General features: G+C 40.0%; 2 protein-coding genes across 2 annotated transcripts in view; one reads left to right on the forward strand and one right to left on the reverse strand.

Annotated features, from left to right (window-relative positions):
• Positions 1-339: 339 nt before the first annotated feature.
• On the reverse strand, positions 340-5,421 carry LOC307034260 (uncharacterized protein). Its single transcript, XM_079673014.1, has 3 exons — positions 5,257-5,421; positions 2,358-2,546; positions 340-1,823 (listed from the first exon to the last, which is right to left on the reverse strand). Exons 1-3 carry the CDS (start codon positions 5,315-5,317, stop codon positions 1,120-1,122), a joined length of 954 nt encoding a protein of 317 aa, XP_079529140.1. The 5' UTR covers positions 5,318-5,421; the 3' UTR covers positions 340-1,119.
• Positions 5,422-14,544: 9,123 nt separating this feature from the next.
• Positions 14,545-14,762, forward strand: part of LOC307032906 (GRB2-associated-binding protein 1-like) — a 16,850-nt gene continuing 16,632 nt past the window's right edge. The window contains exon 1 of the mRNA XM_079671184.1: positions 14,545-14,762. This exon is cut by the window's right edge and continues 156 nt beyond it. The gene's annotated coding sequence lies outside the window, so the exon portion shown is untranslated.

Genomic DNA, 14,762 nt, shown 5'->3' on the forward strand with positions numbered 1-14,762 from the left:
AGGTGACTTTTTTTTCCTGTTTGCATGACGATGGGATTTTTTGCATCGCCAATACAGGTATCATGATAAAGTCCTGAAACATTATACTGTAAATCTCAGTATGCAAATGTCCTGCTCTGATTTTCCTTTTTTTCCACCAGCTGTAGGAAGTACAAAGATCATTCATCAGAGACAACAACACAAAGAGACAGCATCTTTAAATACATCACTCTTTATTAAATGAAAACACACAACTTCACACCAACAGTTCTCCTTCATAACGTTTACACTTCTATATTTTAATTATCATGGATCCTGCATGAAGTCACACTGTAATCAAAGTGTGACAGTAAACAGAGATCACTGATGGATAGAGTAAAGAGAGATGGAATATATTAATCTATTGTTGTTATTTGCATCAAAAGCACACATTTCAAATGATTAGGAAGGTGGGGAAGGCAGAGGGCTTCCCCAAAACTCTGACACACATTTAGGCTGTTTTTGGGCTATTTTAGGGGATTATCAATGTAATATTTTACTCTTCTTTTGCAGCTTGCTCCTCCTAAAGCCATGTTTGAGTTTGCACCCTTTCTGTGAGTGTTACTTGGTATTTTAATACAAAAAACAGCCAATATAAACCGGCTTCAGTCCAGTCTGACTGGTGAAATGTAGTATACAATTATTTATTTTCAACAAGATTTTGTCACTTTTTTCTATTAGAAAAAAAGAAATGTGTCAAATAGAGACAGCTATTTAGAAAAAATCCACAAAGAGAGAGGTTTAAACTTGCTTATTTAATATTAACTAGAAAAACCGAATGATATATATATCAGTCTTCGCTTATTTTGAATTTTTCTGGTGAAATTAAGTGTAAATTCAATATTTTAAACAAGATGTTGTCACTTTTTTAAATTAGAATAAAAACAAATGTCTCATATGTGACAGCTATTTAGAAAAAACCCACAAAAAAACGTGGACAACGGTTAAAACCTGCTCAGCCTAATGATATATATCAGTCTTTAATTATTTTTGCTTATTTCTAACTTTTTTTCCTTCTGGTAGTTCCCATATATTTCGCTCAGAGACTAAATCAACACACTTGCAAGCTTTTAGACGAGTTGAAACCTGACTGCTGTGCGTCTAACCTCTGCTCTGCTCTGACCCTGAATCAGTTTTCTTGCCGCACGTTAGTTTTCCCGCCCTGTGCAGAAACAGCAGCGGTAAAACCAGACTGCTGGGCAAACACAGCCAAACTCCGAAGAAAAGCAACGCACAATGCATACAAACACCAAAATCCATGGAGACTAACATGGAAAGAAGAAGCACCTGTCCGCCAAATCTGAAACAAAGAGTCAACATGATAGCCATGATGGTGTAGAACGCCCTCTTCTTGGATTGGTCCACCCTCCCTTTGTCCCCGCCCGCCTCTCCGGGCCCTGGACGAATCAGAGCGCGGAGAACGGAGAGACTGCAGAACGTCACGACAACCATCGAGAAGGTGGTGACGCAGATATATGGCGCATTGCTGCGAATGAAAGTGGAGATAGGAAACCAGGTGAAGAAGAGCAGCCAAACGAACGCAATGCTCACGTTCCTGATCATGATCCCGCCCCTATTCCTCAAACGCAGGTAGGTGATTGGATGAACCACAGCCAGGTGGCGCTCCACACAGGTGAGGATGTGAAATGGGATTTGTCCGTTAGTGGAGGCACCGCAGAGGTAAAGACCAATTTTCACGGAAAGGGGTTTTGCCAAGATGGCGCCGAGGCAATTAAAGATGGAGCCGATAACTCCAACCATCTCCATCACAGCCATGTGATACGTGAAGACATCGCAGTGACTTCCTGTCGTGGAGAGAGGAGAGAGAAGTACTCAGATCTTTTACTTGAGTAAAAGTAGAAGTACCAGAGTGTAGGAATACTCTGTTACGGTAAAAGTCCTGCATTCAAAATGTTCCTCAAGTAAAAGTAGAAAAGTATTATCATCAAAATATAGTGAAAGTAGCGACAGTAAAAGTAGTCATTGTGCAGATTGGTCCATTTCAGAATAATATGATATGTTTTATAATGATTGATCATTAAAGTGTTCTCAAAGCTGGTAAAGGTGCAGCTAGTTTGAATGACTTTGTATACTGCAGGGTAGCTTGTGGATTTACTCCAGGTGGAACTAAAGTCTGATTTAACACTTGATTAGATTTCACATCATTCATCCACATCTGTAAAGTAACTAAAGGTATTAAATACATGTAGGGGAGGAAAAGTACCCATGTACCTCTGAACTGCAGTGGAGTAGAAGTACACCATGTACCTCTGAACTGTAGTGGAGAGCTTGTACAAAATAGCAACACACTTGAGTAAATGTATTTAGTTACTTCCCACCTCTGATCGTTGAGTCTCGTCCTCGATATCTTTGCATTCCCAGGTAGAAGATGTAGGAGCAGAGAGGAAGAAGGACCAGGATGTTGGCGACGGAGTAGGAAGTGAAGATGATGAAGCTGGGTCTGCAGCTGAAGCAGATATACTCAGAGGAAGAGGAGGCATTCGAGGAGTTGGAGGACATGGCTGTTTCTGTAAAAGAGGACAGAGGGAAAAAGTTCAACATGTAGATTAGAAATGCAGAAAAAACACTCTGAATGCATTAAATTACATGTGTGTTTGTTTGTTGTTAGGTAACACTTGAAATAGTCCACATGCATTTTTAGGAAAGAAGATATTGTTTTGATCTTTTATTGGCAAGGCAAGTTTATTTATATAGCACCTTTCAGCACAAGGCAATTCAAAGTACTTTACAAAAATGAAAGACATGAAGAGCATTAAGAAACATATTTAACTCATTTAAAAGTAGAAAGGGCATTTGAACTTAAAAGTAGTAGTTTTCCATCATAAGTAGGGCCGGGACTTTAACGCGTTAATTAAGATTAATTAATTACACAAAAATTAACGCGTTAAAAAAATTAACGCATTTTAATCGCACTTATTTTTGCACCGCGGAACGTTTCTCACTGGATGAGTTTCAGGGGTACCGATTATACTGGAGCACCAACTAACGTTCATGACTTCAAACAACAACAAACCACAGTGAACAATAGTCAAACATGAACGAAGAAGCTGATGAGACCGCTTTGGTTGGCCCCGTGGATGGGACATTTTGTTTTAAAAAACGGACGAATGGAAGCGTCAATAAGAGCACGGTTGTTTGCAAATTATGCAAAAAGGAATTTGCATATCACCGCAGCACATCAAGCCTCAAGTATCACCTCAATGCAAAACATATAGCAGCTAGCGTGGAAGCTAGCGTGTACGTTAGCCCGACTCGGAGTACAAGGACCCACACCCAATTCGCGTTGATCAAACAGTGGCCTATGCAACAGAGAGATTTTATTTTTCATCAGGATATTGGAAGAATAGGAGGGATTGAGGCGAATCACTGGCACTTTTTTATTTTATTTTAAATGGTACAGTACACTTTATGTTGAACTATTTATTACGTTGTTGGTGCAACTGGCACTTTATGTTGAACTGTTTTTGTTTTGGCCAAGGTTATTTGGAGAATTGGACTGAAATGTATTAGATTTTTTAAATCAACTGTTGGTAAATCAACAAAGTCTGTTATGGCCTCTGAAGCAACAGAGAGATGTTTTCTAATAGTCAGGGTTTCCAATGTTCTGAATGTACTTGAAAGTATTGTGTTTTACTTCAAAAACAAAGTGTTATAGTTTACAGAAGGTCTACCTACCTATAGGCTACCTGAATCTCTGAAATGTACTATATTCCTCAATATGCTATTGCTACACTTTATGGCAAAAATTGCACTTTTCTGTTGGTTTTGGTTAAGTACCACCTTGAAAAAATAAACAATGTTTTGTTGCTTAAGCTTATGTATTCATTCATTATTCAATGGTATACTAAAATCCATGTGCTTCTCACTGTTTTCAGGTCAAATATTTATATGTGATTAAAAATGCGATTAATTTCGATTAATTAATTGCAAAGCCTCTAATTAATTAGAATTCTTTTTTTAATCGAGTCCCGGCCCTAATCATAATAGTATAAAAAGTAATAAAGTAACTCACTTTTTCTGAAGCGTTTCTTCTTCTGTTGCTCGTTTCTCCAAACTGAATGACAGCCTTCTGGGTTCTCCTCTATAAATATTAATATTTGCGTGCAGTGCGGTTTTTTTTTTTAATCGTGTTTGCATGAATATGGGATACTTTTGCATCTCAGAAAGCCAGAACAGGTATCATATTTAAGCCCTGAAACTTTATACTGTAGATCTCAGTAGGCAAATGTCCTGTCTGTGCATGACGGCCAAAACATAGATCATAGATGCAAACAACAGCAGAGACACGAAATCTTTAAATATGTCATTTAATGAAAGCACACAACTCTACACCAGCAGTTCTCCTTTATAACATTAACAAACACTATCATTATATATTATAAATAACTCCTTTTTCCTAAATATACAGAAACATATCACCATGATTTGCATAAGAGCTATAACCATATAAAAAGATACAGAAAATACATTTTAAAGCCATTTGGAGTTGCATTTCAGACCCAACTTGTAATAACTCAATGCAATTTCACTTTGATACACTTATACTATAGCTTAACTGTTTTTATGCCTCAAAATCTTTGTTAAATAGCACATTTTCATTGAATACACACTTTCAAATGTCATCGCTAGCAAGTTAGCAAGAGGAATGAAATGATTTGACTATCATATTCACAGTAGCTATAGCTTAGTGTCCTCTGACAATGCAACAAATATATAAAATATATGAAACAATATAAATGTGAAGAAACAGATTAGAAGCAAATAAATGCTTCAAGAGACCAATGTGCATTAAAGGGGAAAGAACTATAAACATGTAACATGGATTAAGATGTGCTTCAAACTGAATTTCAAATTACTTTTCTTTCCCAAATGAAGGCCTTATTTTAAGATGTTAAATATAATGCTTTTCAAAAGTTTTTACAGATCAGCGGGAACACTTCATTGGAAAGAGCTAAGCTACTGACTCTGTGGAGGTCACATCTTTAATAAGTGATGAATTGGTCAGAAAAGATTACAATACATAAAATCCCATGTCTTAGCTTTTTTGAGACTTTCGGATAATTGACTGTTTATACATTTTTATTCCAATTGATGGCTTTTTTCAGGTAAGACTGTTTTTTAAGGATACGCGGGAACTTAAAATGCTAAGCTACTGATTCCGTTATTGACACATCCCCACGTAATTTCTGATCTTTTGTTAGAAACTCAGACACTTACGATGTAGGACCCAATTGCACGACCCGGGAGACAGAGGTAAAGTATCGGTAAGATACTTCATTTCTTCCAAAAAAAACACAATGAACAAAAAATGGTCTCTAATCTCAGATTGAGACGACACATTTGAGAACAAAAGGATAATCGCTCACGTGGTGAGGAACAAAACTTTTCTTGAGCACAAAAGAGCATAGACCTGACCAATTCAAAAGACAAGACAAACTGACACTGAACACTGGGAGACAGGGGAATTTAAAACACATGACAACAAGAAACAGGTGAAAACAATCAGGGGCGGGGCTGGTGATGATGAGCACAGGAGACACAGAAGGGAAACAGGTGAAAACAATCAGGAAATTAAACACACCAGGGAAACTAACGACAGAGAGAAAAACACAGGGAGAAAGACCAGACAATATACAAGGAGGAAAACATGACAAGGAGAACAGCAAAACACCCATTACCAGACATACAAAACTAAAAACGTGACATAACACAAGAATCGTGACAGAACCCCCCCCTCAAGGGACGGATTCCAGACGTCCCAAAAAAATCCCAAATCCAAAAGGGTGGGTGGAAGGGGTCCGGGACGACAACCCAGAGGCAAGGCACAGTCCATGATGGGTGTCTCGGGCGAACGGCCCGGGGGCAAGGCAGAGCCCATGATGGAGTTCTCGGGCGGACGGCCCGGGGGCAAGGCAGAGCCCATGATGGAGTTCTCGGGCGGGCGGCCCGGGGGCAAGGCAGAGCCCATGATGGAGTTCTCGGCTGGGGAACTCAGGAGGCCAGGCTTGAGGGCGAAGGCCGCTGGGGAACTCAGGAGGCCGGGCTCAGAGACGGGCAGGAGCTGGTGGAACCCCTGGCGGGTCAGACGTAGATGAGACCCTGGGCGGAACCTGGACTGGTGTCAGTGGGACCCACGACTGAGCAAGGGCTGGTGTCGATGGGACCCGAAACAGGACAGGACACAGTGTTGGCAGGAAACTCGGCGGAGCAGGTGTCGGCGGGGTCTCCAACGGCACAGGACATAGGATTGGCAGGACCCCCGGCAGAAGAGTCGTCGACGGGACCCCCAACGGGACAGGACATGGAGCCGGCAGGATCCCAGTAGAAGAGTAGTCGGCGGGGCTTTCAACGGCACAGGGCGTAGGGTGGGCAGGACCCTCGGCAGAAGAGTAGTACACACACATATATTCATATGACAATGAGAAAGTCCCGATACTTTTAGTGCATTTTCTAATGGGTTTCATTTATAAAGCACTTCATATTTGATTTCAAATCCTGAAGTGCTACAAGCAGTGAGCATGAACAGTATAAATAAACATTACACAGCACGGTCAAATTAATTAAAAGCAATACAAAAACAAAAAATCAATAGAAATAAAAATAAAATAAAATAAAAGTGTGGTAAAAAGGTCTAGGCAAAGGCTCTACTGAAAATATGGGTTTCAAGGGCTTTTTTAAAAGCCTCCACGGTCTGTGGTGCTCTCATGTGGTCGGGGAGAGCGTTCCACAGACTGGGGGCAGCCGAGCAGAAGGCCCGGTCTCCCATAGTACGGAGCTTAGTCCTGGGGGGTTTGAGGAGGTTGGAGTTGCTGGAGCGGGTGGTCCGCAAGGAGGTATGGGGGGTAAGGAGTTCCTTGAGGTAGGGCGGGGCAGTTCCATGGACAGACTGTTGGGTGAGGACGGAGACCTTGAATTCGATCCTCAGTTCCATGGGGAGCCAGTGTAGTGCTTTAAGGATTGGGGTGATATGATCGTATTTGCGCACCCTCATCAGGATCCTAGCAGCGCTGTTCTGAATGTATTGGAGCTTCTGGATGCTTTTGTTAGGGATCCCGATGAGGAGTGCATTGCAGTAGTCCAGCCTGGAGGAGACAAAGGCATGGACCAGCTATTCGGCGTCAGAAGACAGAGTGAGTGTGGGGCGGAGTTTGGCGGTGTCCCTGAGGTGGTAAAAGGAGTTCTTGCACAGCTGTTTAATGTGAGCCTCAAAGGTTAGATGAGCGTCCATTTTCACACCCAGGTTGGTGACTATTGAGGAGAGGTTAATGTCCTGGCCGGAGAAGGTGATGGCGGTGATGGTGGATGACCGAGCCTGGTGTGGGGTGCCAACTATAATGGCTTCGGTCTTGGAGCTGTTGAGTTTCTGGAAGTTCTGCTTCATCCACGCCTGTATCTCCTCCAGGCAGGAAGTGAGTGTGGGTGAAGGCAGGGCTGCAGAGGAGGTAGGGTTGATCCTAAGGTGCAGTTGGGTGTCATCAGCGTAACAATGGAATGATGCTCCATGTCGGCTGATGATAGAGCCAAGGGGGAGCATGTGGAGTGTGAAAAGGGTGGGGCCGAGAACTGATCCTTGAGGGACACCACAGGTGACGTTGTGGGTACCCGACTCTGCCTTGCCCAAGGAGACGTACTCTGTTCTCCCGGTGAGGTATGATCTGAACCAGTCAAGGGGAGAGTCAGACAGTCCGATGGTGGAGTGCAAACGATGAAGGAGGATGCCGTGATCAACGGTGTCGAAAGCTGCAGTGAGATCGAGGAGGATGAGGCGAGAGGGAGAGCCAGCATCAGCCGACATTAGCAGGTCGTTGGTGACCCTGAACAGGGCAGTTTCTGTGCTGTGGCCTGAGCGGAAACCAGACTGGAACTTCTGGAATTTTCTTTACTAACAACTGCTAAAATATGAGAGTTCATGTATTATAGGCCTACAGAATAATTTACAACCTACAAAACCCTTTACACTCAGCAAAAACCCCAATACTAATCCCACCGTAACTACTTAATGGTCCATAATCATACATTTAAAATAGGACACGCATGTATTCATATGACAATGAGAAAATAATGCTTTGTTAAACTTTAGAGTAACATGTTAAGAAGTCCTGATTTTATAGTGCATTTTCTTTACTAACAACTGCTGCTCTGACCTCTTTTTAAAGACGGACACGAATAAATACATTTTTATAGTTTTATTATAAACCTCTTTTCATACCTGAACACCTCTGCAAAACACACTAACACCTCTATATTGAATTGTTTTGTCCTGAGACTCCTGACAATAGTGATTATATTCTGTTATTTGTAGAGCGGTGCACATGTCAGTCCAAAAATCCCTTGATGAGTCGGCATTTTAGTAATTCCTGTTAGCTTGTTTTCAATTCGAGGCAGTTTTGTTTAGATGCTTGAAGAAAGTATGTGGTTAACACAAGCTAAGAGATTTAACGCTTTGTTCTACAACATAAAATACGTTAATGAAGTGGTGGTTGTCTAAATGAGACTCTGAAACTTCATCACGCTGAACATTAGCCGCCTTTAGCTTAGCGGTGGTGACGTGAAGTCATGTGACCGTGCTGTAGTTCCTTTATAGCCCAACATTAGCCACCTTTAGCTTAGCGGTGGTGACGTGAAGTCATGTGACCGTGCTGTAGTTCCTTTATAGCCCAACATTAGCCGCCTTTAGCTTAGCGGTGGTGACGTGAAGTCATGTGACCGTGCTGTAGTTCCTTTATAGCCCAACATTAGCCGCCTTTAGCTTAGCGGTGGTGACATGAAGTCATGTGACCGTGCTGTAGTTCCTTTATAGCCCAACATTAGCCACCTTTAGCTTAGCGGTGGTGACATGAACTCATGTGACCGTGCTGTAGTTCCTTTATAGAAAAAATGTTAACCTTTTTCTTCAGAATTCATAAAATGGTGTTAATATGAGGAAAATATCTTCCATGCTTTTAACCACCAAGATTATTTGTTGTAAACTTTTATCATGTTCTGTGTTTAGTTTGTGTTCACTTATTTAATTGTGAGCTATTTCTTGGAGCTTTTCCATATAGAGCATGTAGGGATGTGTCTTTCTTTTAAGCAATAATTTAGCCAAATGTATTCAAAGTTAGAAGGTCGATATCTCCAAAATGTTCTTTAAAAATGCATTTTAATTTATTTGTCTTTCATTCTGCTGGCTTTATGTTTCTCCTGCAGACACAAATTCATGTTTTATAGTTTATTTTGTATCCACTTTTATAATATATCATCTTTTTTGATTGCTTTTTCAGACAAAGTAGGCTAGGAGTTGTCTCTCCTTTGCCTGAATTTAGCCAAAGTTGCAAGAAAATGTTCTTTATTAGTCCCTGAAATGCACGTTCATAGTCATAGTATAGAAAACATATCATATTATAAATGCTACATAGCACATTTAGCTTTAATTGTGTTGTGTTTGGGCTTTTTCTCTGAGCTTTTTTCGAAAGAATAAGTTATCCACGTTAGGATTTAGACGCATTTACTTTAAGTCTGTAACTAAATATCTCGAAAATAATCTTAATATCCCCTAAAATACACTCTTGTTGTACTTTTTTTCCGAGTCTCCCCTTGTGATACGTCCTCGCTGCACTAATCTACGCAGACCCTTATCCTGACTCAGTTTTCCTGCAACACATTAGTTTTCCCGCCCTTTGCAGAAACAGCAGTGGCAACACCAAACTACAAGGCAAACCCAACCAGGCACTCGCCTCAATCACCACGCACCGGACACTCTGGCTCGTCAGCGATAAAGCGTGGAACATCGTTGGCAGCAAACTCCCCCCAAGCCTCAACAATAACGCCCCCAAAATGGCCGTGATGGTGGAGAACGCACGCCTTTTTGATCGATCCACCCTGGCTATGCCTCCAACCCCCGGTCCTGGACGCTTTAAAACCCTGAGAACGGAGGAGTTACAGAAAGAAATGCTAATCAAGGTTAGCACCAGTTGCACAGTGTACAGAATGGCAATAACAACCAATTTTTCCTTCACGTTTAAGCTAATTTCCGCACAGGCAATCAGCCACACACTCCCAACGCTGACGTTTCTGATTGTGTTGCCGCGGCTTTGCCTCAAACTCCGGTATTTAATGGGATGAACTACGGCCAGGTAGCGCTCAACACAAATTAGGATGTGTAAGGACATCTGCCCGCAACTGGTGATGTAGTAAACATGGTTGAAACCAGCCTCGTGGCTTCTGAGTTGAGAAGGAGGCTGAGGCAGTAGAAGATGGATCCGAACACCATGAAGACCTCCATGACGGCCATGTTGTAGGTGATGATGTCAGAGTGGTTTTGTTTAACTGAGCGATGTCGACGCCATCGTTGGTGCCCGAGGAAGAGGACAGTGACGGAGAGAGGGACGATGATGAGGGTGCTGCAGACGGTGAAAACGCCAAAGATAATGTTTCCAATTTTGACTTCATGGCAGTTGAAAAAGAGAAATTGAGGAGATTGATGGGGATGATCGAAGGAGGAAGAGTTGTTGGCTGACATGTCGGACGACCTGAAAAAGAGAAGATAAAAAATATGTTTTCCCAATATGATCTCACGCCCAATTTATACATTCACACAGTTGTTCAGGATTATTCAAGAGAGATGACAACATCCTTTACTGAAGTAGAAGTACATATACTCATGTTTAAAAGTACTCTGGTAAAAGTAGAAGTACTGACTAAACTTCTTTACTCAAGTCAAAGTAAGAGTCTTTGAAATGTACTTCAGTGAAAAGTACCCATGACTAGCAGCTGTTTTAAAGAGTACCTGACCTCCCTTTATATTAATAGAACAATAATGTCATTGTTAGCTAAGGAATGTTTCCATGCTGAACAACGGCAACATGACAACGTTTCCATTGGTCCCTCTTCTTTAGAGAAGACCAGGAAATGATGGATACACGGATCGTGTTCAAATCAATAGGCACGCAATGACTCTAAATAATAATGATCACGCCACCAAACACACATTCAGACTAAAGGAACCAGCCTGTTTGGAAAATGAGAGAAGTAGAAAGTACAGGTATTTGTGTTCAACATGTAAGAAGTAGAAAGTACAGGTATTTGTGCTCAACATGTAAGAAGTAGAAAGTTCAGGTATTTGTGTTCAACATGTGAGAAGGAGAAAGTACAGGTATGTGTGTTCAAAATGTAAGAAGTAGAAAGTAAAGGTATTTGGGTTAAAAATGTAAGAAGTAGAAAGTACAGGTATTTGGGTTAAAAATGTAAGAAGTAGAAAGTACAGGTGTTTGTGTTCAACATGTAAGAAGTAAAAGTAAAAAGTCGTCAGGAAAATAAGTATTGGAGTAAAGTACTGATACCAGAAAAATGTACACAAGTACTGTAATGAAGTTTGAGTGCTCCACTACTTCCTCCCTCTGCTATTCACTCTAAGCCTCGCTCCTTTTCTCTCTTACGTCCTTCTGGTTAATTGCTAGCCTCAATGTAAAACAATATTTTTATTTGGAATCCTTCAAAGCTAAACTGAGCCTATAAGATTGTTTTACAGACACATCTATCCTCTGTTAGTAGCTGGCATGATGACATATGAAAACGGACCAACATCTCATATTCCCATCACATTTTGAATAACTGCAGGGTCTCTCGGTGTTGATGTCTCCGCCAAGACAAAGTATGGATGATTAGAGAAATTGAGGAGGGCTACACATCTAAAGATGTCATCCTGGACTATGGGAGGACTAGGCACTTCTTTAACTAAATTAAACACAGATCAATTAGTTAAGAAGTAATTGCCAGATGAGGTCATAACAAAAGTATTATAACATTAACAACTTAAACATGTAATTATATTCTTAAAAGACACCCACCTTGTTAGTGTTTCTGACCTTCGTGCTACTGAGACGCCTCAAAGCCGATGTCTGATCAGAAAAGTGTGTGTGTGTGTGTTTCTGTAAGTGTGTGTGTTTGCATATTGACAAACTTTTCCTGACTTTAAAGCCTTTTCATACGGTTCATTTCTCTAGGTAAATTGTTCTCGTCTCATACACCTGCTGCAGTGACACTAACCTCTAATGACTGAAACATTAACAACATCATTCATTCATTCATTTCGACAAGTACTGCATCAACTTTACTGATAGATTAGCCAATAATAAATCAGTCTACTTAAAAATCGAACGTTTTAAAAATATATCTATTTATTGTCTGAGTTTACATTCAACACCTGTGTCCAGTGTCGTAATACATGAATGCAAATCTGACCCTGATTGTATGCGTCATTTAAAATAAACATTTGAAAGAATTTAAATCCCAGCAATGACTTCTGTATTCAAATTTAAAAAGAAGATACGAGCCTGCCGGTAAAACATTATTCTGTTGTTGGACTATCATGCAAATAAAGCACATTAAAGACTGCATCTGATTCAATATCTACGATTTGGTATTAAACTAAAATCAGAATACCTTTATTAGTCCCATAAAGGGGAAATGTGCAGCTTTACAGCAGGAAAGAGCCACAGACAGCTTAGTGTTGCATATCTTACATGCGTTAAAAAAAGTACTAATAATAATAGTACATTTTATTTCAAAGCGCTTTTCCATTTGATCAAAGACGCTTTACAGTGGTTTGATAAAACATGATAAAATAGAATAAAAAATAGAAATAAAAAAATATTAAAACAGCAACACAGCATAATTCACAAATTAAAAGCCAGTCTGAAGAGGCGTGTTTTGGTCAGTGTTTTGAAAGTGGGGGGTCGGTGTAGTCTTTGATGTGTTGCGGAAGGGAATTCCAGAGGGGGGGGGGGGTAGCGATGGAGAAGGCTCTGTCCCCCCAGGTTCGGAGCTTGGTTTGTGGGGGGATAGAGAGGAGGTTCGCTTCTGATGAACGAAGGTATATTTAAGCAATAGCTCACGACAGGCCGTGGTATATACTCATTATATCACAGCTAAGGGGCGTGGTTCGGCCCGACGAGAAGGCATGTTTGCTTTTCAGCCCAACGGTATACTTTTTTTCTCATACGCGGAGGGATCCTGACTTGTTGTGAAAAGTAACTTACAATTCTACCCGTGGTATACGCTCAGTATATCACGGCTAAGAACCAATCAGATTGCTTGATTTGACTTGTCCGTTTTATAATACGTTATAATATAATAAACAAACAACAGAACAATATGTTACAAAAGTACTAAGTAATAAACAATATGCTAAAAAAACTAAAAAGTTACATAATTTTCAAAAATACAGATACAAAAATAAATTAAATCTACAAATCAAATCTGTTAGCAGTTCTTAGGATTTAGCAGCCCGGTATATATTACAGTTATTAAAGATGCCATATGTATATAAAGTATTCCACATAAAGCACATATTGCACATAGTTTGGCGGTATTTAACATTAGCAAGTTACACAATCTACAAAATACAAGATACATACCTTGTAACAGTAACAAGGGTTTAGCAGCCAGGTATAAATTACACAGTTATTAAAAGCTATTGTAGTTGTAGTACTTCAAAAAGCTCACTAGATGTCACCATTTATCTCTACGTTTTTGATGAATGAACCTCCATTTAGATTTGACAGTTCAAGATTCAAAGTTGTATTTACATATTATATACAGAACTACGGTGTAATTACGTAATGTAAGAGAAACTTAGATCCCAGATTCCTCAACAGTGCAATTTACAAGCAATACAAATAAATAAATCAAAACAAAAATAGAAATATACATAGTTCAGCTCTCTGTCTTCATGATTATCCTTTTCTTTACCTTCATGTTTGTTTTGCTTTTCCTTGAATTTATTTTTATTAAATGATATTCCTAGCAGCAGTATTTTTATTTTGTTAAAATATACTTGTTATGCTTTATCATAGTTAAATATGTTCTTGCACATGCACACAAACTCACGAGATGTCACCATGTATCTCTAAATGTGATCTTTCTTTAGATCTGCCATTATTTACTTCACATGACTTCACTAATGAAACTCCATTTAGATATGACAGTTAATGATTTGTTGATTATGGATTGATTAGTTCTTATACTTTCATGTAATAACGTTTTTTATCTTTTTTTTTTTCTTGAAATTGTTGATTATTTTTATGATATTTATAACTGTACAGTATTAATATTTTTGTGTATGTCCCGTAACAATATCATTTCTTAGAATTATTATTTATTGTTGAATTCTGTATAATGAAATGTTTGGTACTTTACATTTTATTTTGATGCTTTTCCTTTTTTTTTTTAAGAAGTTGTACCAGAAACGGCAGATTCTGCAAAATAAGTAACTTTTGGTACTTTACATATACATTATTATAGTTAAATATCTTCTTGCACATGCACATACATATCCACAGGGGGAGCTTCCTGTTATCCAGAGCCGAAGGGGAGGAGTGAGGAAGAGGAGGAGGAGGAGGAAGGGGAGGAGGAGGAATGTCCAAAGCTAAGGCATTGTGTTTGGTTATCACACAACCAGAGAGAGAGAGCGAGAGCGAGAGAGAGAGAGAGAGAGAGAGAGAGAGAGAGAGAGAGGGGAGAGAGAGAGAGAGAGAGAGAGGGGGGAGACTGCTGGGAAGTCAAAACCAATGAGAAGGAGGTGTGACTCAGACATGGAGAGAGGAGCAGCTCCTTCACGTGTGGACGGAAACTAAAAGGAGTTACTGATTACAGAAGAGGAGTTCAACTTCAAATCACTGCAAGTCCGATTCAAGAGTTGACTGAGGGCGGATTTGGGGGTGATTGGAAGCTGGAAAGTGTTC

The sequence above is a fragment of the Notothenia rossii genome (assembly GCF_949606895.1).
Source record: "Notothenia rossii genome assembly, chromosome: 3".
In the NCBI taxonomy this organism is placed as follows: Eukaryota; Metazoa; Chordata; class Actinopteri; order Perciformes; family Nototheniidae; genus Notothenia; species Notothenia rossii.